Raw genomic sequence first — 26,913 nt, forward strand, 5'->3', positions numbered from 1 at the left:
TCCTTAACTGGGATATTTTGCATAGATGGATCACTGCGTGATCTGCTCAAACACAAGCCTGTCACCAGTGCTGTGTGATAGATACTCCTCCTTGTAACAGTGCTTCCCAAACCTACCTTCATTTCCAGGCACACTGTGAACTGGAACCATCTTCTGACTCTTGGGCCACAGTGAGACTATCTGTGCTTTGTACAAAAAGGGTCTCTTCCTCTTTCTGTGTCTTCAGACATCTAGCCCTAGAGGAGTTTCCTGCCTTATGCTGTCTTTTGCTTCCCTTATTCCATGGATTTAGAGCACGTTCAGATCATCCCGCAGATTCTTGGTCAGTCTGGAGCAGTTTGACAGCACAGAGTTGGCCTCTGGGTAGATTTTTGTAGTGTTGCATACTGATCCCTTCTGCTTCTTCACAAGTCTCAGGCGGAACAGGGTATTGTTTCTGGAGCCTTTACTGATTGCAGTCACTGTGAAGGTCTTGCCTGCTTTGTCCCATATGTTCCTGTGCACCCAAACCAGGTATCAGCATCACCACGGCCACTGCTCCCGCTGCAATGGCTGTAACATTCCTCAGCTCTGGATCACTGTCAAGGAGGGGCCTTTGACATGGTCTGCCAGGGGAGATTTTTGGTGTTTAGTTTTTGGTTTGTGGGTTTTTTTAAACCCTTCTACTCTGATTGGTCTGGTGATGAGCTGTTTGGTATCACAAAAAGGCCTTAAGTGGTAACAATCTCTTTTCTATCAGTCTTCTGAAGTAATAATTGCTTGTATTAGATGTCAAGGTGGTCCACACGATGTGCAGTGGAAAAAACCTTACCTGTGAGAACGTCGCTGTGCAGAAGTGTTCATTCGATGTAACTGCAACAGCCCTTGAGCACGTGGGGGACCTGGATGCAGAACCTAGTGGGAAGGGATGGTAACGCCCTCCTGTAGGGCCACAGTGTCCAGGACCTGCTTGGACAGGCAAATTGAGGAGACATGAGGGCAATTTGGGATGGAAGCTCCTTGGACAAACAGGCTTCCTAGTCAAGCTACACTCAGAATTTTTACAAGGGAAGGGAAGAGGCCAGGCCCATACAATTCGCTCCCAGCCCTGGCACCTCTGTTTCCAAAATAAAGCAGCTGGCAAAACATTTCACTCTTCAAGTATTTACAGCATGTTCTGGGCTTCAAACGGAGCGTTTTGTCCTATTTTTCACAAGTTACCTGGAAGAAGCCTAGAAAGCAAAATACAAAGCCCACTGCCCTAGGTTCATCCGTCCAAAACCCCAACCCACTTGGTGTCAAAGTGACTTTGTGGTCTTGTTCTCCAATTAATCTGTGTCAAGGTGTATGCAAAATGTGGCTGCTGAACAGTTCACACCTCGCTCCAAAACGGAGTTACTCATTTGATGGAAAACAAATTGCAGGTCTCTTGGACTTACTTTTGCAACCCAGATTTTTTCTTCTAGCCGTAAGGCAAACCTTTGCCTGGCAGTTTAGCTCTGAAATTACAAATCGCTTCACCCCGTGGTCTGCGGTGAGATGAAGAGGTGGCAACCACTCAGATTTATGCCCGAGATGAACCTGTTTCCACAGAGGAGAGGCTAGGCAGCACGGCCTGATACAAGGAGGATTTTAAGGGGAACAGCAGGTTTGAGGAGGCAAAGGGGAGTTCAGAGGTTGGCCGTGCAGAGGGAGAGGAGCCAGGTGATCCCTTCCAGCCCTCCCTTTTTCCAGCATGTGCCCTTTCCCTGATGCCTTTGAATTAAAGAGAAAAGGCTGATGTTTACCACACCCAGCCCATGCAGCTCCTTTAGCAACATCAACCCTTCAGCTTTAGCTACATCACTGGCTCCTCTCCATGCCGCTTCTTGTACTATAGGCCTCAGAGTTGAAGCACTGCTGCGCATCAGCGCAGCAGAGAAACCATAGGCTGAGGAAGTGCCACAGTGGAAAGAGAAACATCAGGGATTCCAGGCCAGGAATCTCCCCTCCACATTCCCTTCTATCTCATTCGCAAGCCATGCAGCTTACCTTCCATCCAGTGCAGCGACGGTGCCAAGCGCAGAGACGGGCCTTAGCTGGCCCAGCGCTTCCGCGACCGCTCCCCGGGCTGTGCTCACACAGCGACTGCAGTTCAGCCACAAAGGTCTGTCCACGTTCTTGTCCATGGCCTTTATCATTCTGAAGAGCTCCCTTGAAAGCCTAAGTTCCAGAGCTAAAGCATACACCACAATTGCTTTTTAGTTTTGCCCTTTTTTTTTGGTTTGTTTTTTTTTTTTAAATAAACTTCTTGGAGCAATTTTCTAACAGCCAAGTCTTTCAGGAAATGCAGGTGTGTGTGACCTCTTCCCGCTGAGCGATACACAACTGCCTTTCTGCACGGGACAGGGAAACTACTTTTGTGACACCGGTTTTGTTCTACACAAAGGCACGCTTGCAATAAATTTTTACAAGTTTTTTGTACACCATGAGCTGAATTCTGAGTTCCAAAAATGTGAAGTGTGGCAACAATAACAAAATGGATTTATAGTATCACTCTGATATCTTGTCATGTGATTTTATTTCTCCAACAAAGTTTGTTTACAATCAACGAGTTTGAAATACAGTCAGATATATTACCGCTTGCTCTCCTGTCTCGTTCTTTTCTGGAAGAGATGGGGAAGATGCGTGGTGGTCCTCTGGGTGCATGGGTGGAAGGAAACAGAGAAGATACTGCTAGATAAATGGCAGGTTCTTGCTCTAAGACCATTGGAGGCAAAAGGCAAAAGCCAGATGCCTTTATCCAGCCATTAAGCTTTAAAAAGACCTGAGATTAAAAAGCCTGCCTGCGTGGTCTGCATGCAGGCTTAGGAAGGGGGACTGCTGCCCCATATGCCCTTCCCACACCTCCCCATCAATGCTTCCCAGCTACCTTGGGGGCAGGGAGAGATGGATACAAGGATGTGGGCAGCTATCCCAGCTCTCCCCTATCTCCAATGACCCGTACTGTCCCCTTGACCTGCTCTGACTCTTCCTGGCAAGGTTTGGCTGTATCACCCCTGGCACCCATCAAATCCATGACCTGCATGCTAGGTAAGTGGCGTTTGCAGGCAAAACCAGGCCTGCATCATCCACAGACACTGCTGTTTCACAGCTCCCTGCCAGCAAGGTAACTACAGCCTGGGTTGACCCTTAATTCACAAAAGGGGACATGTAAGTGGGGTTACGGTGGGTCTTTGCCAATAGCCACAATGGAGATGCCCCCCTTGCCTTGGGCCAGCACCCCTCATGCCCCGTGGGCGCAGGGTTGTGCACTGGCGCCCAGGCTGCAGAGCGTCCCCAGGCATGTGCTGGCGTGGCTCAACACTGACCTCTTGCTGGGATCTGTCGGGTGCCTGCCCTGTCAGGCTGCTCGGGGTGTTTCTTCACCCTCACTTGTGGTTTCCGGGGGAAGAAAATGAGTTTGCACCTGAGCTGGCCAAAGAAAAGGCCCAGACTTTCAGGGAAAATAAAACATTAACAGAAGCAACTGGCAGAGAGGCCCTGGCCCTGTTTAATATCTCTGCAGATCCTGGCTCTAGGAGGTGATGGTTTTTCTTCAGTTGCTTGGCTAGTACCAAGAAAAACGGGGAGGGCAGGAGATTCTGGCAGGATGAAGGCAGCCAAGCGCCCAGAAATCTTTTCAACATGGAAGCAGGTGACCTGGGAACCTTTAATGTGCTGGTCTGAGAGACCTGCCACACAATCAAGTTCTTCCCAAGAAGCAGGCTCCTGTTCTCCTCTGCCATGTATTTGTTGTACCACATCTATCACTGCAAAGTAGCCAGGGAGGATCATGCTCTCAGGGTGACGGACTGCTATGAACGCACCTCATTGGGGAACAGCACCTTCCCCAAAGTGCACAGAGCCATGCACAGCACCTGCACCTGTGGGTGGCTCCAAACATCACTGTGTGGATATGCAGAGGCCGAAGAGACCTGAGGAGATGATTGCAAGCCCCTGGAGTGAGTCTAGGTGCCTACCAGTTGCCTTGTCCAGCTGTGTCATAAGCCAAATGAGAATCTATCCAAGTTTGCTGTCCTGGTGTGGGAGCCACCCCCAGCAGCATCACTTTGCTGCCCCTGTCCCCAGCTGTGCTGTGACCAGAGCTAGGGCAGTGTGTGCTCAGGCTACATGGTCAGAGCTGCGAGAAGCAGTGTGAATCATCATCTTTAACACATTAATTGAATAAAACAAGGAATTTAATTTGCAAAATTATCAAATCCAGGATCTCATTAACACTGAGACAGGCGCACGCACGCGACCTCCACACTGTCACTTAAAACAATGGCATCCATTCCGAGCAGGGCAGGCCCTGCAGTAACACAATCTCCCATGAAATTACTCTCAAGAGAGTTTGCAATTAATAATTCCAGCAATACCGTCTTTCTTAATTAATCCAAAGCCAGCATTCCATTTTGCAGTATTTCCCAATATCCTGTTCCGCTGACTTCTTTGATCCCAGAGAGGAGGAGGCAGAAAAACCACGTGCCAGGTCCCAGGCACTGCAGAGGATACCCCCAGCCATTGCTAAGGCAGAGAACAGCCACTCTTAAAGCACCTTCACCCGAGATTTGAAAACAAAGCAATTCACACATTAAAAAAACTGGATCTCACCAGCTCCTGCAAAGCCAAGCCACTCCAGCACTCTTCAGAGACCCCTCTGCACATTCCAGTTTCCTTAGATTACAGCATGGGTCAGACATGCAGCCAGCCGCAGCTTTAGGAACGAGAGCTTAAGATAACAAAAGGCAAAAGGGATTGAGGAGAAGTGAGGAGACAATGACCTCTTTTCCTCTTCTGCTCTCCTCACATCCCTAGGTAAGGATTGGATGGGATTCCATGAGAAGCCCTGTGCTGACATCACCAGAGACACTGGTGCAGGATACCTGAATTTAGCCTTTCTTTGCAGAACTAGTTCCCTGGTAAAGGTTTTGCCTGGAAACATGAATTCCTTCCTACAGCCACAAAGCAAGACCCCTAGCAAAGCAAGTTCTCAGGCCCATGGGGAGTTGGTGGCCCACCAACCTGGGTGAGGATAACCTCCCCTGGGCCGACACGCTCACCTACCACAGCATCGCCCTTGCCCTGCAACTACTGGAGGCAGCTGGTACCGACACACTGAGGGGCAACAAGCCAGAAGATGCTTCTTTCTGTACTGCCGTGACTCGGGGATGGATTTTAACCTTAAAAGGAAGGTTACACCTTCCTTCTGCCACACTAGGACTCCCCAAGGACAACAATACAGGATTTTGTCTCGTACCCTTTGGGGAACTGGCAAAGCAAACCACTTGCATCTCTGCTGGATGACACAAAATTTACTTACAAAAAAAAGTTAAAAGGAGACTCTTGTCAAGCTTCCAGCAGCCAGGTACAAGGGTGCCAAGTAACAATCTACAAAAGTGGAAAGTTTTGAGTGAAAGAGGAGGAGGGGAGAGACAATTCTTTACTTTGCCATGAGGAGGATAACATTTGCAGCCAGCCATGCCAGAATAAATTGCAAATTGCTCTCAAGAATTGGAGAGGTTCATTGCCTACTAGTCTGTCTGTATCCCAAAGCATTTTAACACCGAAACTGTTGGACATAAAGACAAAATACACGAACTAATGTAGATAAGTATCTTGAACATTTGGATTGAAAAAGCTGATCGCCAAACATAAAGGCTGAATGAACTGGGACTGTTCAGACTTGAGAAAAGATGACTGGTCAATGTTTAGCAATATCTCAAGTGTGGAACACAGTGGAAAATGGCCAGCCTCTTTTCAGATGTTTGTGGGGATAAGACAAGGGGCAATGGCTGCAAGTTGGAGCACAAGAAGTTCTGCACCAACATGCAGAAGAACTTTTTCACAGTGAGGGTGACAGAGCCCTGGGACAGGCTGCCCAGGGGGGTTGTGGAGTCTCCATCTCTGGAGATATTCAAGACCCGTCTGGACACCTACCTGTGCGATATATCCTCAGGAACCTGCTTTGGCCAAGGGGTTGGGCTTGATGATCTCTAGAGGTCCCTTCCAACCCCTACAATTCTGTGATTCTGTGATAAGCAACAGTGCTTTCACCCAGCCTCTGAAGAAAGTCCCCATCCAACACTTGCAACAATAAATATAACTCTGTACCTGTCAGCTTCCTCCAGTCTGTACACCCTGTTCCTCTTGTTGTTGTCCCTGGGTCCTCTCTCCTCAGCCATCTCCACTCCGTGCCCAACAACCCGCTACCACCTGGCACAGGGATTGGACGGAAGAGGCATTGCCAGCAGCTCGCTCAGCATCACGCTTCTGTGTCCAAATCGCCACCTTTCCCTTATCCCTGTCCCGTGATGAACACGGGGCAGATGGAGCGCTGCTCTCTTCAGAAAAGCAGCTTCGGACGCGCCGCTGCAGCGCCCTACGGCTTCTGTCTTTTCAGGCACCAGATAAAGTCAAGTGCTTACTGACCTGGACGTGGACGATAACCCGCAGCCTGCAGCCAGAGGGAGCCGTCAGGGCTGTTAAATCACACGAGTCAGCGTCAGCAAACTCAGGAAAAGACGGGAGACACCAGCACTTCCAGTCAGGAAAAGCCGCTACCGCAGCCAGAGGCCTGGTGTGTGCGCCCTGGCCTGGGCAGGCTCTGGCTGCCTGGAAGGTACACTGGTTGGACCCAGTCCAGCTGCTCAGCATCTGTTTTCCTTATGGGGGGCTTGGCAAATGCAATTAACAGATGTTAGGTGTTTTAACCAAGTCACCCATGTTCAGTGGCAGCCTCTCCCTTACACGGGGTGACGGCAGCCAGTTTCAAGGCATTGTGCACCACAGCGGTTGCAGAAGCTGCTTTTACGTTGCATAAAACACACCTGCTGTCCCCCTGGCCCAGGGCAAGTATGCACACAAGCGTAGACACTCGAGTGGACTCTGTGGGTGCCAGGAACAGCTTTCTATCGCCCATGCAATAAGCAAAATAAGTTCCCGACCTTTTTTCCCTACAGGTCACCACCAAGTTGCAATGGAAGCCTCTCTAGAGGCAGGGTGGCTCAAGCAGACCAGTTGAAAGCCACGTATTACAAATGGCTTGTGAGCTACTGGGACGGACAGCATCCTTCCCAGCAGAGCAGCCCATAGAGGCAATGACCAGGCCACCTCTGAGCAAGGGAGATGGGGTGCCTGGGAGACCTGGACTGCAAAGGACCTTCCCTGCTCCAGCTGCTTAGGTGGGGGCCCAACCTCACGCCTGTGCATATGGTTTAACCACCAGATATGCCAGACCCTCCTCTTCTCTCCATATGCTCACCCTACCTGTTGGCTCCTTGGCTTCACAGCTGCCAGTCCCAACCATCCCTGCCTGTGTCCTGCAAATAACCAAGCTGTCTTGACACGACCCAAAAAGAAAGCAAGCTAGAACAGAAAGAGAGAAAGAAAGAATTCCCTCATAAGGTTCCTTTCTGAACAAGGAAGAGTTATTTATACCATCCTTGGGCTCACTTGAGGGGGCACAGCAGAGCCCTTTCCCAGCTGCCAGCCTCTCTGGCAGCAGCAGCCCTGCAGTAGCCGGCAGGATTTTACCTCCTGAGGTAGCTTAACCCAGTTCCCCACGTGGTTAATGAAAATCAGCAGTGGATGAGATTTGCTGCTGCTGCTGCTCTTCGGGATCCTGTGCAAAGGCTCAGACACCTGGGAGCGGCTCCAATTCCTTAGGACAGATTTAGTTAAAACAGGTGCTTCCAAAAGTCCTCTTCCCTCATTGAAAACAAAGCATAACATCTCACCTGAGGTTTAGGGGATGTACACCTGGTCCAAAAGTTGTCATTGCTGCCTGTGAGCCCCTCAGGGCCATGTGACTGAGGCACTTGGTGGAGGCCACATCACTCTTGGGGCAGGTGACCAACACTGCTCTGCCCATCAGTGCTGCAGGCCACTGAAGATTTCGGGATGGTCTCACCCCCAGCAGCTACCACAGGACAGCCCAGCACCATCCTCTCAGTTTGGAGCAGTGGATCTGCTCCACAGTCAGTCTCTGGGACTGAGGAGTCCCCCACCTCAAGAGGGACAAGCCCTCAGAAGCACTGGTGATGGGGCCAGCATCACCCCTGCCAGGCCCTCATCCGCACAGGCACATGTTGGCACAGCCGGTGGGCCCAACGCCGCCCTTCCCAGCTCCCCCAGCAGCGCTCTGTGAGCACTGGCTTCTGCAGGCGTCCAGTGAGGGCATCTCTGCCCAAACAGGACACGAGCATCCCAAGCAAGCAGCAAGAACAGCAATAGATCTGTAGGTGTCTCAGAGCTGGTCAAAGAAAAGATGGGGAGGGAGTGTTTCAAGAAAGGGTGACAGAGGGTCACTCTCATGAGATGTTTTGGACCTTTGGCACTTTCACATGTGCCTTGACCTTCACGGGATGCTCCTGGGATGCTCCCAGGCTGAGCTCTGGCCAAAGAGCTTCAGCATAACTTTGCAGCAGCCACTGGAGGCCTGCAGGACCTGTGTTCAGCGTGGCTGCCAGAAAGTTAATTAAAACAACAGAAACGAACTGAGGAGAGGGCTGTGCTTATGACAGGGTTCATCAGTCAAACCGGGTGGAGCTTGTGCTCATTACCTGCGTCAGACCAAGCTCCCTGCAGCGAGCTCTCTCTACCTTGCCACCTCCTCAGGGCTAATTTAAGAGCTGTTCTTCACAGCCCATAATAATCACAAGGAGGAAAAAAATATTGAATCAAATTCTCCTCTGCCGAAAGGAAGAAACTGGAACAAGGGACCAGGCAGGAGACTTGTCTGACTGCCATCTCTGCCTTCCCTGGGGGAAACTCATGCTCCAGGGCACCCAGGCAAAGGAGAACTGGAGCTCCTCTGCTGGGAAAGGCAAGGCTGCTTCCCACACCCCCAGCCTTCCCCAAAATAAAAGCCATGGGCTGCTACATATAGGTGAACACAGAAACAATCATTGGGCACAGGGAAGCAGACAGACAAGTGTTACTATTCTGTACATACTGCACCCCCCACTCCCCCCACCCAATGTTTCCTGGGAGGGGCAGGAGGGGTGACACACACACCCCGGAAAGGCAGCCCCTGACAAAGCAGAAAGCATCAGCTGGCCAGCAGAGCTCTTCATGCTCACAGGAGTGGCTGCTCTTGCTGCAGCCTTTGCAGACCCAGGAGTGATGCTGATGCAGGTGTCACCCCCAGTGCAAGTATCCCAGCAAAGCCCGGAGGGGAGGTGCAGGCTACAAGGTCCTGTTCAACTCACACAGATTGGGGCCCACTCTTTGTGCCTCCCACAAAATGACCTTTTATTCAGCCAGGTCTGAACAACATACTCCTTTTCCTCACACCCCTAAAGAAATGCTCTTTATCCTCCTCCTTCCTCTTTCCAGAAAGCAACTCGATGGTTCTGGCTTCAAGGGCACTGCTCACTCCTGCCAGACTCCGCCCTGCTCCATACAGACTGGGCATGTCTTCAGCTGCATTGCCAGGGATTGTTTTCATCTGTATGAGATGGATCACAAAAGTGCAGCCCTGATGGTAGCAAGCTGGTGGGGGCTGGATCCCACAGTGCAGGCGTTCCCTGGTTGCAAAAGCCACTTCCCCTTTTTGTCATCGTTTCTCTAGCAATGGACCCCGGTTGTCCCGTCTCCAACCAGGACCCACTTTGTGGCCAGTTAAAGACATTGAGAAGCCCATACAAGCCTTTCCTCAAGCACTTGCTCATAAAAGCATCAGTGCAGCTGCAGCACAAAGGTCTGTCTCATGGAAAATCCCACAGCACATTTTCAGAAGCCTGTAAAATCTTGTCTTCTTCAGAAGCTCTTGAGGACTGTCCTTAGGGACTGTGCAATGAAGAGACACCAGAATGTCAAAAATGCCATCTTCAACCCAAGAGGCTATTGAGAATGCTGATTCTTACGGGTTTATAGCTGTAGCAGTTTTGACAGGAATTTAATTCATAAAATGACATGTGGAATTTAATCCCTGAAGGCACCAGACTTACACTTCTCACAATACATACGCAACTAATTTCCTGACCTTTACGAGGCTCATTCTTTCATACTTCCCCTTTCTAGGTAAAAGTCTGTGTCTTGGTTTTGGCTGAGCTTGAATTAATTTTCTTCCAGGCATCTGGTGCAGGGCTGTGTTTGGGAGTTAGGATTGGAATCCTGTTGGTAACATGTGGATGTTTTAGTTGTTGCCAAGCAAAGACCCCTCAGCTTCTCAGACTGTCCTGCCAAGGAGCAGGCTGGGGGTACACAAGAAGCTGGGAGGGGACCTGGCCAGGGGAGCTGACCCAGACTGGCCAAAGGGTATGATGTCATGCTCAGCATGTAACTGCAGGGTGGGCTGGGAGGCAGGGCAGCTCAGGCTCCTCCAGAGCATCGACTTCAGATGGGAAGAAATTGTGCTGATCATCACTTGTTTGGCAAATTCCTTCTTATCTTCATTTTTTATTTTTTTTTCCAATTAAATGGTCTTTATCACAGCCCATGAGTTGGTTGGTTTGGTTGGGGTTTTGTGGCTTTTTTTCCTTGTTCCATTTTCAATTCTCTCCCCCATCCCACTGGGAGCGGACGGCTGTGCAGCTGTTTTAGTGGCCTGCAGGGTTAGACCACAACAGCCTGAACCGTAACAATGTTCTGTAGCCATTTCCCATTCTGTCATCAAAACTGACCGAAAGTCTCATCCACACCTCAGGCAAGAGGCTGAGAGGATGCTCTTTAAGCAAAGGAAGGCAGTTTGAAGCAGGAGCTGGAGATGGGGTTCTCCACCCGGCAGGTCAAACACCAGCTGCTCGGCAGTTACCTGTGAGTGAGCTCAGGTGGCACCACCACCCCACACATTCCCAGCAACGCACAGCAATGCCTGCTCTTCTCCCACACCCTCTGTGCATCTGGGTTTGTGTCCAGCCTCAGATATGAGTTGCCCATGACACTTCAGCTGGAAACAGTTAGCTGACAGGGACCAAAAGGACAAGATAACCCAGTGACCAAATCCCTACAGAAGTCAAAGGAATGAGGTTAACACCGAGTAGCATTTCTTCCACCTGCCCTTCAAGCTCCCACCAATCTCTGACTTAGAGGCTTCCTGGTGCATGTTTTGCATGCTTTACAGCACTTTGTTTCCCTGAAAGGGCTTTCACATCCACAAAGTCACTTTCAACAGCATGAAGGACTTTTGTCTCAAACTCGGTACCTGCAAGCATCCTTTTTTTGCCTTCTCACTCAGGTTTTGTGAGGAACAATAGAGTTACCCCACCCACCTGTATTCTCCTCACTGTTCAAGACCTAACCTCTTCTCCTACAGCCTCTCCAGCTCAAATCAGACAGAGCAAGGCAATCCCTGCTCATTGCTGACAAAAGACAAAATTACCAGGGGAAGAAAGCAGGACTTGGCATCCGCTCTGTGCCACTCAGCTGGTAGCCAAGTTACACCCGTCCCCCTTACTCCATTTTCCCCACTCCTCTTAGGATTTACCAGCAGTGCTCCAGTGCATGATCCTGTTCTGAAGAATGGAAACCACAACAGGTCAGAGATCCCAGGTGGACAACCAATTTTTGGGATGATCTCTGAGCAAAATGACAGCCCCTCCAGAGTATCAGTTAAGGTCAGCAGCCTGCAAGCACTGCTCTTGGGTATCTAGCCATGGTTTCTTCATTGTTTCCATCCAAAAAAACCCACTGAAAAAAACCCCTAACTGACCTGTAGGCTCAACATGGATTCTCCTTGCTCTGCTGGATTTGCTGGAATCCAGGGAAGATGTACCACCCCTTCAGGATCACTGACTCAACGCTTCTCAGAGCACTGTCTAAAAGCTGGATGTCCTTACTACAAAACCCAAAGTACATGAGCAACAGGAGTGGTAACCATCAGCAGGAGTCTTCCACAACGGACAGCCATAAGGCTTGTATCCTATTTCTACTGGAGTTGAGAGGAAGGCTTCCATTCCTCACCATCCCTCCACCTGCCTTGAGGACAGCTCAGGGAACAGCTGTAGCAATGGATGGTCTGCAAAACCTGCTTCTCAGCCAGTTTAAGAGGCTCAGCCTGTGAGGGGAGAAGTTAAGGGATGACAGAATCAGACCACAGAAGCCCTGATACAAAGGAGATGTTGAGGAATGAAACTTAATTAGCAGACAAAATGGCTGGGAGTCAAAGCCAGGCATTCAGCCTGGAACCAATTACTCATTAAAACAAACTTCTATTGAGACAGCTGAAACTGACAGGAAGAGAATTAGGTCAGCTGAAGAGTAGCATTTCCTAAATCTCCAATTCATCGCTTTCCCAAGATGTTCAACTGCCTAAATTTTATCCTTACAAACTGTCTGCCCTCAACACTGCTGAGAGCTGTATCCAGCCTCTCACACCCGAGCTGAACGCTCTTGCGCGAGATCACATCCAAGCTGAGGACCTGGCCCAGGCATCACTGCTGAAGATGTTCCAGCCTATGCTGTAGAGCACAGGACAGCAAGGTCTCCTTTTTACCCTGAATTATGACTTTGGTGACTTTGAAATACATTCTGGAGCTGCTTCTCCACCCTCTCACTTTGCAACTGCACCTCTTTCTGTTCCACTTCACCTTTTCTCATCTTTCCTACCTAGACATCAAGACACCAGTAAGCATGTCGCCTTCTTTTGTAGCTCCCACTATGACAACAGCCCTGCCCTGAAGATGCCACCCTCTCCTAAATAACTCCTTCAATAGGAAAAGTTAAAGCAACATTCTGAAGCCAGCTGGCAGGGAGCCTAAAACCAGTATGGCTCACACACAGAACACCAACTGTATGCAAGATGGAGCGTTTTCTTTCCCAAGATTGTCTAAGCCAAAGTATCACATCCCTTCCCAGTAGGAAGGTCCCCACTGAACATTAGTGTGGCAGTATAACCGAGATCTTGATGCAACTGGAAAAATCATTGTTTCTCTTGCTCCCTCTTCTTCCTCTTTTCCACTACAGATGCTGCTGGCTTAAAACTCAGCTATCAGCAGTAAGGCTGTTTTGGTGTAAATAAATAATATTTTGTAATTATTAAAGGCATCCCAACTGGAAAGCGAACCAGAACATCCTTCAAGCTCAGGCTGTCTCATGAAAACAAGAGGTTTAACTTTACAGTCTAGTTAAGCCAAGCTCAAATGGCTTTCAGCTACTGAAAGTAACACCACTCTTTCAACGTTGGGTTTTTTGGCCAACCTTCCCCACACTGGTTCACCACGGGACACTCCTAATGCTCCTTTGAGCTGCTGGGAGCTCCCAGATCAGCACAGGACAGCAATGAAACCTTACCCAAAGCCTTAGAGTGGTGGGCAGGGAGCAGCAATACCTTAGGTGATGCTGGGTCCCACTGCTACCCAGGGTGAGCAAGCTGGTTTTGTGTTTTGCTGGTGCTGAAGGCAGGGGGATGCATATGGGGAGGGAGAGGTAGGGGGGAAGTTCAACATCATCCTCCCTCACCTGCTTCTGGTTATGAAACCCTGCTACCTTGTGCCAACTCCAGCTCTCTAGACTTCAAAAGGCAAACTCAACTCTCAAGGTAGACAGGGAAAAATATGAATATTGACCTGCTGTTTTATTCATTTAATTGTCTCCTGGAATGAGGACTCATGCTAACCAAAGGGAGGGGAGGCAGGATCAGCGTCCTTCTCCCCCATCACCTATGAACCCACCTCCTGTCCTCTTCAGAAACAACTAGCTGGCCAGGAAGAAAGGTGGCACAAGAGGGAAGGGAAGAGTGTTTTGCACACGTCCAGAGCACAACAGACACGTGGCAGTCATTTTCTAACCCTGCTTTTACCACAACACCCCGATTACCAAAAGTGAAGTATGGCAGAAAATAGCTATGTGCTACTTCCACATCCCCTTTTATTAAAAGAAAAAAGCCAAAGAAACTCCACATACTACCCAAAAAAATCCTCGGATTAAAAACTTCTGCTGGGTAGAAACAGGGACTTGAAATCAAACAGGTCCCTCTCCCTGCACACAGAGCAGCAACACGCTGCTGTGCTGCAAGAAATCCAATCAAAAGGGTATTTTGCAGCCATTCAGACAACCTCAGAGGGCTGCACAGAGAGCACATCTGTGGACTGACTTTATTCCCAATTTCTAAACTTGATTACTAGCAGATCTTAAAATAGCTACTGGGTGTTAAGCTGTAAATAAAATGTGCAGCCTAACAAAAGATGCAACCCTGACATTTGTGCTCATTCTGCAATCTTGGCTCATTATCCCAGAGTGGTTTTTTTCCCAGTGGTTTCCATTCATTTGGAATCATTCTGTAAAAGGACAAGCCTCTTGCTAGAGTGCTCTGTGACAAGCCATCGCTGTGAAGTTGTTCATTGTATTCCAGGCTGAGTGAGGGCATGGGTGAAGCCCACATGCAGTTCAGGACCACGTAAACTTTACAGATGCACAGCAAATGTAGATACTCTCAGGCAACCTGGTGTTTGGATACAAAAAGATAACATTTTAAACTAATTAAGGTTACAGCAGTAACATCCCAGGCAGGAACTGGGCAATTCTTTATGGGACTCACCTTGAACAAGACAACAGCCCTTGCCTCAAGCAGGTTAAATCCCTCTAATCACTCCTAATATGCAGCTTCCTTTCCAAACAGGCACAGGTGCCTCCTTGAAAATTCAGGATTTAAAATTTTTGATAATCCACAAAGAGGAAAGACGACTAAACATTCCCTTTTTTAAAGGGCCTTAAAAATATCAGGTTTTAGGCACAGACATTGGCAAGCAGAATACACCCAGGCATCAAAGCTGGCTAAAAAGTATGACCCAAAGTTCCAGAAAATTAATTACACCAAATGGGAAACCATTTTCCTATATATACATCTGGGTATAAGGCAGAGGAAAGAATGGAGCTCCTGGTTAGAAGAAACACAAAAATTCAAAATGCTCCTTCAGCCCCAATGGTGACACTCAGAAGCTCACTGAGAACAGTGAAACACGTAAGACACTGGTCAGAGACTTAACAGACAAACTCCTAACTTTACCATTGGACTAGATGACAAGCAGCTACTGCAGAAGCTGCTGTAATTGCCTCTGAGCAGTACCTGTCAGCTCACAGGTGGCAAACAGCACTTCAGGTAGAGAACCCTCATTTGAGGTGTCTGATATAATGGGCAAACACGAGGTTGTTTCTTTGCTTGCTGCAGCTTGACAGGGCCTTTTTCCTTTTGACAGCCATAAATATTTAAGATGTATTTTACTTGATTTAATTTAGACTTTTTGAAAGGTGTCAACTAGTCTGACTTCTGGCACACATGAAGAGTAAGTTTGCACCCAAGAACTCTCCTTTCCTACAGCCTAATAGATAAAAAAATCTTCCTGCCAGTACAAGAGAGAAGTGTTTACATCTTTTCCTGCAAGTGCCCCTTGCAGGTTTGCTGATTGTGTCCTTGGGGCTAACTGTAACCCCTCCTCCTTAGACCAGCAGCAAAGATCCCAGCCCAGTATGCCACAGAGAGAGGGAAAGAAGGATGTGCCCCAAGAACTGACTTGAGGTGTCACTAAAGCTGGACAACAAGTCACAGACAAAGAGGTTTCCTCACCTCATCCATTCTCCTGCTTCCCATTTTCCTGCCCATGACACTGCACTCCAGCAGCAGGCCCCAGGTGCAGCCCCACTCACTCTGACAGCGGTGGGAGCATCTCTCACTTGTGCAGCTCCCTGACACCTGCCACAGGGATTTGCTCCTTGCCCTGCTGTGCCAGTGCAGGTTCATTCACAAGCTCTCAAAGCTAAACCTGTAAAGTGTTTAGCCCCCAAAATACCATTTTTTTAAAAACAAAAGGCTATTTTTTTGTTTTAATTATGGTGCATTTAAGACCTGTCCTCAAGTGCACCACAGACATCGGAATTTGTCAGGCAAAATGCGGGATGGTGGGAGTCTCGAGATGATCAGGCCTAACAGGGCAGGAGTGGGGGTTGCCCCAACAGTGCATTTTCAGGTGACAACAACAGCCAACATTAACTCACCCCTTGATGTAAAGCAGCTTCTAAAATACGATAGTTTCCTCAAAGTTATCATATTAACTAAAATACAAATTCTCTTTTCATAAATGCAAACACCCCCACACATGCACACCCTCTCAGAACAGGAGCTGTATGGAACAACCAAGTGAACCAAAGCATCTGAAAGCTATTCCCATGCACAGGTTCCAAGCCGACTTCCTGGGTTTACTCAGTTCTATCAACCACCACACATTTATCTATAAAGCATTCTTCTTTATTTAAGTTAAACAATTTTTCAAGGATGGTTTCCATCTATAAAATGAACAAAGTACAAGCTCTGTACAGCAGACTTTTCAAACCAACTGAAAAAAACAGTCTCCAAACTATGTTTTGAAAATCTGCAAAACAAACAACATCACCATTCTTGCTCTGAAGACGGTAAGAAAAGTTCTCAGGAGACTCCATCACAATTTGCTTCAAGGGCTCTTAATTTATCTTTCAAATGGGCGAGTTTCTTCGACATTAAAAACCCCTAAAAATCACAGTAGGTAACTTTGGCACGCTGTCGTGTAAACATAACAAAAGGATACCACTTCCTGTCTGCTCTCTCAAAGAAAAGCAACACTGTCTTTAACTACAGCTCCTACGCTAAGACCCCCGTGCACAGCATCCACAGGGAAGTAGTGAAAACATTCCCACTTTATATGATAGCAGTTGACATTAAAGACTTAAGACGTGGAGTATGGGGGGGGTTTGCACTAGCAATTTTGACTCCAGAGTTAAGAGGCAGGTCAATATTCAGTGTTGCAACTGCTGATTTGAGTGAGCACTACCCTTACTATGATCGAAGTTGCAAATGGAAATACCTCCACAGTAGAAGCTGAGCAGTTGGGTTGGGTGTTTTTTTTTTTCCTTTTAAATTCTGTTTTTCAAAACCTCGAACAACCGACTTGCTGCTGAGCCCGTATTTTCTGCATTTATTTTCCAGAATATGAAGAAATCTACTGCTACGTTTACAAATCACGTTCTTCAAGTTCTCAGCTAGGTTAAAAGGCTACAGAGGGGGAGGGACTAAAAGCTGAAGAATGGTTTATCCACCGTATGGCCGCTACAACAGGCAAGCCTAGGAGAAAGTGGACTGTGAAGACAGAAAAAAAAAAAGGTATTGATTATCCATTAAAAATAAAAATCAGGTGACAGATGGGAGAAACTGGATTTAATGCCCCCACCCAAACAGTCTACAGGTACTTGCAAGCTGCAGCTCCAGACACACAATGGTGGGCACATGACTGGCACAGTTAAAGCCGCTTTGCCCAGGTGGGCACCACCTACCTCTACAGCTTATGTCTAAGAGCAGCCAAAGGAAACTGAAAGGTAGGGAACTACTCTACTTTTAGAGCAAAGAAAGAGGGGAACTATATCAGCACGCTACCGTGCAGCCGATGTTTTCCATCTCCTTATGGCCAACCCTTAGGTTTTTCTGAGATCCATCATCTTACCAAGCCCGCTCCCTGACACCACGTGTCTGCCCCAGTTTCAGTCAATGCTGTCTCGCTCATTAGTACTTATTTACCTTTCCTTGTCATTTTAAAAGCTCGTTGAAGCATTTGCTTTTAATTAAAAAAAATATATAGTCTATGCAAACTTAAGAAAGGACAGGTCAAAGTTGGGCTTAACTTTGACAATATTATTTTAATATAAAAATTACATCAGCTGGACTTGAAGCTGCAAAATGCATGGGTTCTACGGTTAAAAACACAGGGGATCTGCTGGTATCCAGGCTGATTCCCAGAGCCGAGCCTGAATCCAGTCCAAAGCTCCATTTAAAGAAACAAAACAGAGGGAAATTCCCGAGTAGTAGGTCTATAAATTAAGCAAGTGCAATTCAGAGATATTACATAGCTGCTCATCCTTGCAAATTAGAATTCAGATCTCGTGCTGCCGACAGCGACGTTACTCGCCCACCTCATTTCCACAGCTCAGCAGGGGAGTTTGAGACGAAGAAGTTTTCTCTCATTAGGGCCCAGAACAAAACCGTGCTGAATGCACCGGGCTGCAGGGAAGACCTGCACTGATTATATAACTCTGTTAACAAAGGAAGTAGCGTTGTAAAGACAAAAGTACTACAGAAATGATCAACACAGGAATCAAGTACAAGTTTAACGTTATCCAGAGCACATGTAACGAACTTCCAGGCCGGAATAAACGATCCGAGCGGACACACCTGCGCAGATGCATTGGCTTATTCTGCTGTTTACCTTCTCCTCCCCAGTGTCACCATCTCCAGTGAGGGTGAAGTGTTAAGAAGTAGATCCAGTTTGCAAAGCAAAAGCATCCAGTGTTAGCACGGACGTCATACTCAGCAGCACAAAATCCGCTCCTTCGTGAAGTTCCACTCTCCCAGCGTTCCAGTCCCACTTCTGGTTATACGTGTCAACCGCTGCATTGATAATTGTAGGATGATGAAAACTGATATAAATTGTTGGGAGCTGACAATATATATACTTTTATATATTTATATTTAGAGTCCATCATAGAAAAGTTCATATTCAAATTACCAAGTACACACAGGAGGAGAAAAAAAACAACCCCTTCAAAATGACACTTCTGTTTCTGGAAATGACAAACCATGATTTCTATGCAAATGGAGTTTGCAAATGACCATCTCCTAGTAATTTTTCCCACCCTCCCTCCCACACCCTGTTCCCCACAGGTGTTTCTTCAGATCCTTTTTTTTCATTTATCATACATCAGTTGTTCCTAGAATTAATTATCTGCTGTGCAAGTACGTAACTGAAGACAGAAAGGAACCATTGAAGTCTTCACACCAAGAAGGAATTGTGCTGCAGTGACATCTTTGCAGTGCTCCAAGTCCCCTGGATCCCTGGTGTCTGCTTCAGCACTCTCCTACGTTCAGATAAAGGTGGAATACTGAGGTATATAAGTTCCGTGGAAAGTTTTAAGAAATACATCAGTAATTCAATCAAAACTTTGCCCAACGTCTGTGAATCGAAATAGTGTTTTGCCCGCGAGTCCTCCTACTGCTGCAGGTTGAGTGTGAATTTCCACTGCTGTGACAGAGAAGGGCTGCAGATCTCGACGGTGAGGCCACCATTTTTGGCATTTCGGCTGTCTAGACAGAGGTTGCTGCCAACGTGCCTCAGTTTAGAGTTGCTTTCAATTTGTTCCCATTTCTGGAAGAGAAAATACAGTTACTGAGCTGGAAAAGCAAGAGGAGGATGAGTCCTACATCCTGTCCTTTAGTATGTTCAGAAGCTTCCCGTGCTCGTGCCTGGGAAAGCTGTGAGAACTGCCATACAGGACACAGTTCGGATCAATCTTGACATGTAAGTCATGGCAAGCCTTGCCAAAGCAACTGTTCATTCAGTTCATGCACAGCAATAGGTACAGAATACACCATTCTCCTCTGCTTTAGCACTTCACCACACTGCCACACCATGTTACCTGTTTGAGACCTTCAGCCCAAAGGAAAAACATAGCAGTCACAGAACCCACCCACAGAACAGTACAAGTCTGAACAGGGAGAACAGGCACAATTGGTAAAGATGACTTCACAGAAATGTGTGTTTCTTTCAGTCCTACAGAAGACAACCAGCCAACCTGCCAGAAACTCCCTGTCCAAGGTAATACCAAAGACCAAGTAAATGCCACCTAGAAAATATGATTATAAAAAAGTTCTCTCTTTTGTGTTTCTAACACATTGTGCCTTTAAGCCTTATAAAGGAAATCTTGCTTCCTTAGTTTCCTTTTCTGAAGGGTGGCAAGAATATTCTTCCTTCATCAAGGAATGGCAGCTCAGCTATCTGCAAAAACGGAGAAACGGAAGCAAGGAAGCTGGCAGACAATCAGAACTGATGACTTAGCAGAAAGAGAGGAACTGTTATAGGACTAGATAAAAAAGATGGCATGACTCTGCAAATGCCATTTTCCTCAGGCAAGGGAAACAGATAAAGTTACAATGCCACATTAATAAAAATGAAATGAAGGAGTTTAGTGCTCTTATAAATAGGTCACAGCTGAAAAGAAGAAAGGAAAGCCAAACAACATCCCTCTGAGACACACACTACATATGTTCAAACTTCACTGGATAAGACCTTTCAAAAAACCAATTGTGGACTATGTATTTCAGAAAACAGACATGGTAATTGAGGACTGTTATGCATCAACATTGTTGGGTGAAACCTTTATAAGGCCACCAGTGGGATAAAACCTCTACACATTCATAAAATATTGTCACTGGTCTACAAAAAGAAGAGCTCAGGACACAAACTTACTCCTGCTGCTCTGGGCAGGTGTCATGCACCCCAACCTTCCACACAGTGAGACGGAGCGAAGGGAACATACAGCAGATACGATTACCAGGGCATGCCCCTGCATCTTCACTCACAACCCTTGCTGTCCCCACTGCTTGCAGAGCATGTTCACAACATACTAACCTGTCTGCTGTCGTTTTCCCTACAGCCCTGAAGCTTTATTAGTGAACCAGGTGCTCTGTCCACAACAGTAAGGCACAAATCCATGTGTTTCACCGACTTGTCCTTTGTTAAGGCCCACTCCTAGAAAAAGGAAGAAAAAAAGAAAAGTGTACAAAATTGGGTACAGCAACATCCACAGAAGGTACACATGCAATCTCCACACCGGCTAAAATCCTGTAAACAGCTGTGTATAAGCCTTAGAGGGGCTCATGGCTTCCCATCAAGCAGAGAGGATGAAAGGTCCTTTCCAAATACAGCGATCCCAACCACTTCAGTGTGCCCGAGCCAGCTGAGGGCTGGGCTGGCTCTGCGTCCCTTCACACAACCACAGCGAGCACTCACACAGGCCCGTGGAGGTAAAGTATTTCAGCAAATTCTTGTCCAGCCATATTTCTCTCTTTCTCTCTCTCTGTATTACACCCCCCCACATACACCTTCTATGTAGGAGGGATTTTTATATAAACTATATATAATTATATATATAACCCCCCTAGAAGCTTGGTCTGATGCATCACTGGCTACCACGTGCTAAATAGGGCACCCACACCAGTGGGGAAACTGTAGCTCTTGGTATGAGAGAGGCCACTGGAAAGCAATGCACGAGAGGGCCAAACTCAAGGGTAGAGAGAGAATTTCTTTTAAGTGCATTTAAATATGCAACTCAAGTAGAGAGCAAAGAAAAGCCGTTCTGTATATCCTGTTGCCCAACTACTTTGATCTCAGCATCCTTCTATGCGGGGATTGATCTTGCACTGATGCTCGAACTCTCCCTCCATACCTTTCTCCCCTAAGTTTGGTCCCCAGGATCTAGATTAGTCTTCATTTGTCTAATTACCCTTTGAGGAAGGAAGCTGATCTATCAACTAAAGCCACGTTAATTATCCAAATCATGCTTGCCGCTACTTAAAGTGGCATGATTAGCTTTTCTCCAGCAACTGAAGTGGATTCAGGTTGTATAATACAAAACCCTAGACATACAGAGCCATGCCTTGCTATGTTTAAGTGTTATTTTGCAAGCAGTGGCTCACAAGAAATTAAATTACTAATCCTATCCCATTTTCCTTACTCATTTTTTGATACCATAACTGAATTTTGGCTGGCATAATCACTTTTAAACTCAGCCGATTTAACAACTACTAAATTCCCTTGAGAACAGATGCTCAGGAATCAGTGAGAACTTCTAACTCATGCCATTAAGGGTCACACACCATTGAGGAGGGTACCACATTGTGCAAGTACTAGCACAATGACAACTGTGGAAAACAGAGCAAAGGCAGGAGAACTCTGCATCCCTTTATTTGTCTCTCAAACCCTTAAGCTCAAAACTTTTCCTTTCACTCTTGACATGTTCATCTCAGATGACAGCAGTTACATGCCTTCTCAGTTCTGTCCAGCTTGTGCAATGTCAACACAAACTATTAACAGCCACTTAAAAAACTTAATTCTTTAAGTTTTTTTCAGTGCTTATGAGGAATCACAAATGCCATCGAAACACTTGGCCCCTTTAAATTTTATACTGAATAAGAATAGTTGAAAATACTACCAGGGAAGTGGTAAACCTCATGTTTGAGAGCCCTGCAGCCAGAGAAAGTTACAGCCTTGAAAATATCGCTTTAGAGATCTTCAGTCTTCCATCAAAAGGCTGCAAGACCCCCAGACACAACAGAACTCAACCAAGGAATTAACATATTTAAAAGCCAAAGGTATGGCTGCACAAAAGCTCCAAGCTCTGCTGCCAGAGACATTCATGTGACAACCCTTCATGGCAGTGACCAGGAACAGACTAGCTAGAACAGAGATAAGGTAAGCAAGTTCCACAGCTCCAGAAATGAAGCAAAACCACAAGCTGTACGTGTGCTCAGGGCACAGGCTGGAAATAGCAACGATTTGAAAATCAGGACATCCAAAAAAACCTGTGTCACAAACCAGAAATGATAAAGTTAGCAGAACACCAGTAAGCTGAAGCCTTTCCCTCGCACCAAAGTGCATCTTAGGCCCCTATTGTAGCCCTACATATTTGTACCTAATTGTCAAATACGTTACAATTTCTTCATCCCTTTAGAGGTGGATATCTTCCTATTGAATCACTGAATTCTAACAACCTGTTGGGGTGGGCAGGGGAGGGCAAAAATCCCATTTTTACTTAAATTTTGCTTTTTAAGTTATGTTGAGCATAAGCTAGAGCACACTCTTCAAATAACAGGAGATCTCCACACCCTGTAACATGAGTACTCTTAATCCCAACACCCCATCCTCCCAAACCCTTTTGATACGAATAGGTGCAAAACGCAGTAGAGATTTAATAGAGACACTGTTTTGTGCCCTATCCCTCTTCTCCCATGCTGTTCATCCCCTCCAATCCAATCTAAATTCTGCTTGGACATAAAACCTGTTTTTTTGACCTGTTCTGCCTCTTAACCTGTCTGAGTATCCTCTCACAGGGACCTGTTCAGAGCAAGTGTGTATTTGGTTGCCACAGTCAGCTCCACAGAAGCTCCACAGAAAAAAGGGCCAGGTTCAGGGGAGGGGAGTTTGAGAGAGGAAGAGAAGTTTGTGTATCTATAGAGAACACACATCATCACCAGAAATTTCAAAGAGTTCTGCACGGAGGCAGACACATCCACCCTTTCTCCTGAAAAACACACTGGTGTTCTGAAAAGGTGAGTGCACTCTCATAAAGGTAATAGAAAAAGCCTCCCCAGATATACCTCTTTTCCCTGTGATTAAAGAGACTAGATCTCAAATGTGTGATGGCAATGTGCTCAAGATAACATGATACATCTTCCAGGAAATAACTTCTTTACATTAGGCTTTGTCTGATTTTAGGGTTTTCCCTGTCTAGTTTAAATCAGAGCAAGCAAAACTCTGATATTAATTCCACAGTACATATGCAACTGGTCAGCCTTGTATTTTAACAGATGTACTTGAAGTATTAATCTTACATTTCATTTATAGTCAGGTTGATTCTGAAAAGAATTTAGTGACAAAGCAGCACACAAAACAGTGAGCACATCTGCATATATTTTGAGAACAACTATGTCACAACTGCATAAATAGATTCTTTGAAATAATTAATGCTTTCTTTTACAGATTTGACACGTTCACAGTTAGTTAAAGAGTAGGATTAGAAAGGATTTGTTGAAACACTCCCTTTACTGTGAGGGAGTAAGACATTTAGGCATCTCTGTTTTCTAGAAGAGCCAGACATGGGTTTAAGACAGATTTTTTTTTAATACCCTGCCATCACAAAATGGAAGCGAGTAACAGGACACCACAGCAAAGCACTTAGCTGATATTAGGTTATCTGCTTAATATAATCTGAATATTTTCTTAAATAAAAATCCTGCCCCTCCCCCCCAACCCCCCCCCCCCCAAAAAAAGTCAAACACACCATTTCACTGGGAAAAAAAAAAACCAACTTTCCATACAAGTATAAAACTCCTGGGAAGGAAGTTCCTGGCCTCTAGTGTAAAAGTATTAGAGACAAAGGAAGGAGGGGAACATCTGATGCACGCTGAATGAATCTCTTCTAATGCTTCTAATTGTTGGGGAGAAGTTATTTAGCCAATCTGTTATAACAACTGATCTGTTGGTTTGGGTTCATCTTCTATCACCAGAAAACAGTACCTGCTTGAGTTAAAGAGTTTCACCTTATTTTTCTTCCCCCACAGTAAGTCATTTTAAAAGAAATAAAATAAAATAAGAAGCCATACAGACCTGGTTTCCCCCAGCATTATGACATTCATAAACTCCAACAACACCATCTGCAAAATGTCCCAAAGTGTCAAGGCAATTGGTACCCTGCTGCAAAGCCCCAAAAGCTATGTCTTGATGATCAGGTACCCTAAAATAAAACCAGAAATAGCTGCTTAATTAAATTTATTTGTAATTCAGTTTAATTTGTTAATATTTTCTTTTAACTCCCTGTCTTTACTTGCAGTGTTTTTAAGATGAAAAGTTAAAGATGTGTGATGACTACTACCTGGAAATCTTAACCATCTTCTGAAGAGGAAAGCAAGTACCTGATCATTAACTGATCAACATGAGTAAACTTGCAAGCTTAGGACAGAATACAAAAAGACTCATACTAGTGAATGAGGATAAAGAAACAAATTCAGCACTAAAAGCAAATTAAAAACAACTTAACATTGACATTTAAGGTCACTCAGGCTTAATGCTATCAGGTAAGGTCATGAAGTCCTCCTGGTTTTGCAGACAAGCTAGCTTGTGACAGAAATATGACAACCAATGTTTTTCCCCAGACTTTTACTGAAGTGTTAGGAAAAGGGTTAGGAATCAAAAGAAAAAAAATGGTTTTGCTGATATCTGTTTTCTAATGGTCACACAAAGTGCACTCATACAGTATGGAAATACCTAGGCAAGCCCATTCAACAAATACAGCTGTGGGGAAAAGACCATGAGTTCATCTCAGACAGTAAGACAAGGACACATTAGGCCCTTTTAAATCTTCAGACTATAATATAATATTTCAACCCAGAGAACGAGCACATGAGATGACAGAGACAAAGACAACACTGCACTTAATGCTTATGGCAGCACATTTTCCAGGAGAGCTTGCAAGATGTATTTTTCTGACAAATAAAACGAAAATAAATATCCTCTGGCATTTTTAAGAGGAAATAAGGAATAACTTACTTCCTCCACATCATCCTGGTCTATAAGACTTTTCAGAATGTTCTGTACATGTGTCACTAGGGCTGTAATGGCTGGTGCTTTTGCATTCCAAGCCTGTGTGCCACTAGCAGTTATCTGACTCTACTGACTGGTAGTGCCCCCAGGAAAAAAAACAAGTACTCTTACAAGCCACACACTGTAGCTTGCCATTACACTACCAATATTAGGCTGACAGCAGGCAAACTACTTCATAGACTCAGATTTGACATACTTATTAATGGGTTACTGAACAAACCCCTTTTTATCCTTTCAAAAAGCATTTCTCTCCAAGGAATTTTCTTTAGTTAGGATGCATTCATGCCACAGAAACTATTAGTGATGTTACCTCTCATTTCTGTCTTCTACCCCTGCCTCCAAAGTTAGTGATAACCCAGCAACAGAGAACAAGAGCCAGAAAGAGCAGAAGACTCATCTTCTCAGGCATCTACCCTTGCCTGCCACACATAGAAGGCTTTCCTGCCTGCTGACTCCTGTTATTTGCACTGTACTGAAAGGCAGTCTCCTCACTCAGTAGGTACCTGCCTCGGCAAAGGCTTTAAGAGGACAAGAGGGTAGAGAACAGCGCACTTGTGAGCAAAGGGCTAGTGTGCAAGACTAACTTAAGACTCAGATGAGGAGTCTTTTGGTCACTGTTCTCTAAAATACCTGCAGCTGTAGTTGCAGTATGTGGAAAAGGAAAATGTAGCTTACTAGGGAAGAATGGCTCTTTAGGAACAGCATTAATAAAAACCAAAGCAAATTAATCTACACAAGGCACCACTTACACAAATTTTAAAAAACTCATTTATATCCAAGAAAGGAGGAAAAAGGAAAATTATGATTTCCAGGAAGGGCAAAACCAAAAACTCCACACTACCTCATATTTAGTGAAAACTCACCGTAACTCAGGATAAACGTTTTCAAGATACCACTTGAAGGGTTTGCAGCTAAGTCTCTTTCTGAGTTCCATGCGGCTTTGAATACTAGATGGGGGTAAAAAAGAAGCAGTTTCAAAGTCAGGTTGCTGTCTCCACATTCAGTAAGGAGTACACAGAAAACCCAAGAACTGCAGAGCTATATCTTAAAGATAACATGAGAGCTAGCACTGCTTTCACTTCAGAAGGTGCCCTCTCACAAAGAACAAACAAACAGGGCAAAGAAGTACTTGTGACTTACTTGCCATAAGGTACATTTCTGGCTGAAGGCACTGCTGCATAATAGAAATTTTTATACTCATCCATCCAGACTTCTGCTGCCCTGCGTGTATTTCTAGGAACAATCACATAAAACACATTGGTTATATGTTTTTCTTTAGGTGCAATTAAAATAGGTCATTTATCCTTGGGTTTACTATAACCCTTCCTAGTACTACATGGTCAGTTGCCTCAAGCCAGGAAGAAGATTCCCTGTTAAAGACCCACGTAACTGAAAACAATTAGAGAGTAACATAACTGAAATCAATTCATTGAGAATCAAATTTATGTCTTTTCCCACAGCACCTCAGGCTTTCATCTGGAATTTAATACGTATCTTGGAGATCTTTCCACAAACTTCACTGAAGTTGGTATGTTGTTGGTTTATTTCGTTTTTTCAAGTTTTATAATAGCGACACAGAAATGAGTGTTCACCAGAACAAGCAAGCTAATGGGAAACAAAAATCACAACACTCAATAATTCAATAATGTCTTTCACCTTTCTGGAAACAGACATGCTAACACAGGCAAGACATGCTTTCAGTCTTCATCCCATTCTTACCAGCAGAGCACTCAAAGTTCCAAAAAGAAATTAGCTGTCCTGACATATAAGGCTAAAAGCTAAGCATGTCTGCTGT

At 45.7% G+C, this 26,913-nt stretch overlaps 1 protein-coding gene across 1 annotated transcript in view; it reads right to left on the minus strand.

Moving 5' to 3' along the window:
• Positions 1-18,950: 18,950 nt before the first annotated feature.
• Positions 18,951-26,913, minus strand: part of GALNT2 (polypeptide N-acetylgalactosaminyltransferase 2) — a gene marked incomplete at both ends in the record, with an annotated part of 87,525 nt that continues 79,562 nt past the window's right edge. The window contains 5 exons of the mRNA XM_084261013.1: positions 18,951-19,106; positions 20,370-20,489; positions 24,126-24,252; positions 25,982-26,065; positions 26,259-26,351. Of these exons, the coding sequence (XP_084117139.1) occupies positions 18,951-19,106; positions 20,370-20,489; positions 24,126-24,252; positions 25,982-26,065; positions 26,259-26,351 (580 nt within the window). The remainder of the gene's footprint in view (positions 19,107-20,369; positions 20,490-24,125; positions 24,253-25,981; positions 26,066-26,258; positions 26,352-26,913) is intronic.

Source organism: Gallinula chloropus, assembly GCF_964237585.1.
Source record: "Gallinula chloropus genome assembly, chromosome: 3".
Taxonomy (NCBI): domain Eukaryota; kingdom Metazoa; phylum Chordata; class Aves; order Gruiformes; family Rallidae; genus Gallinula; species Gallinula chloropus.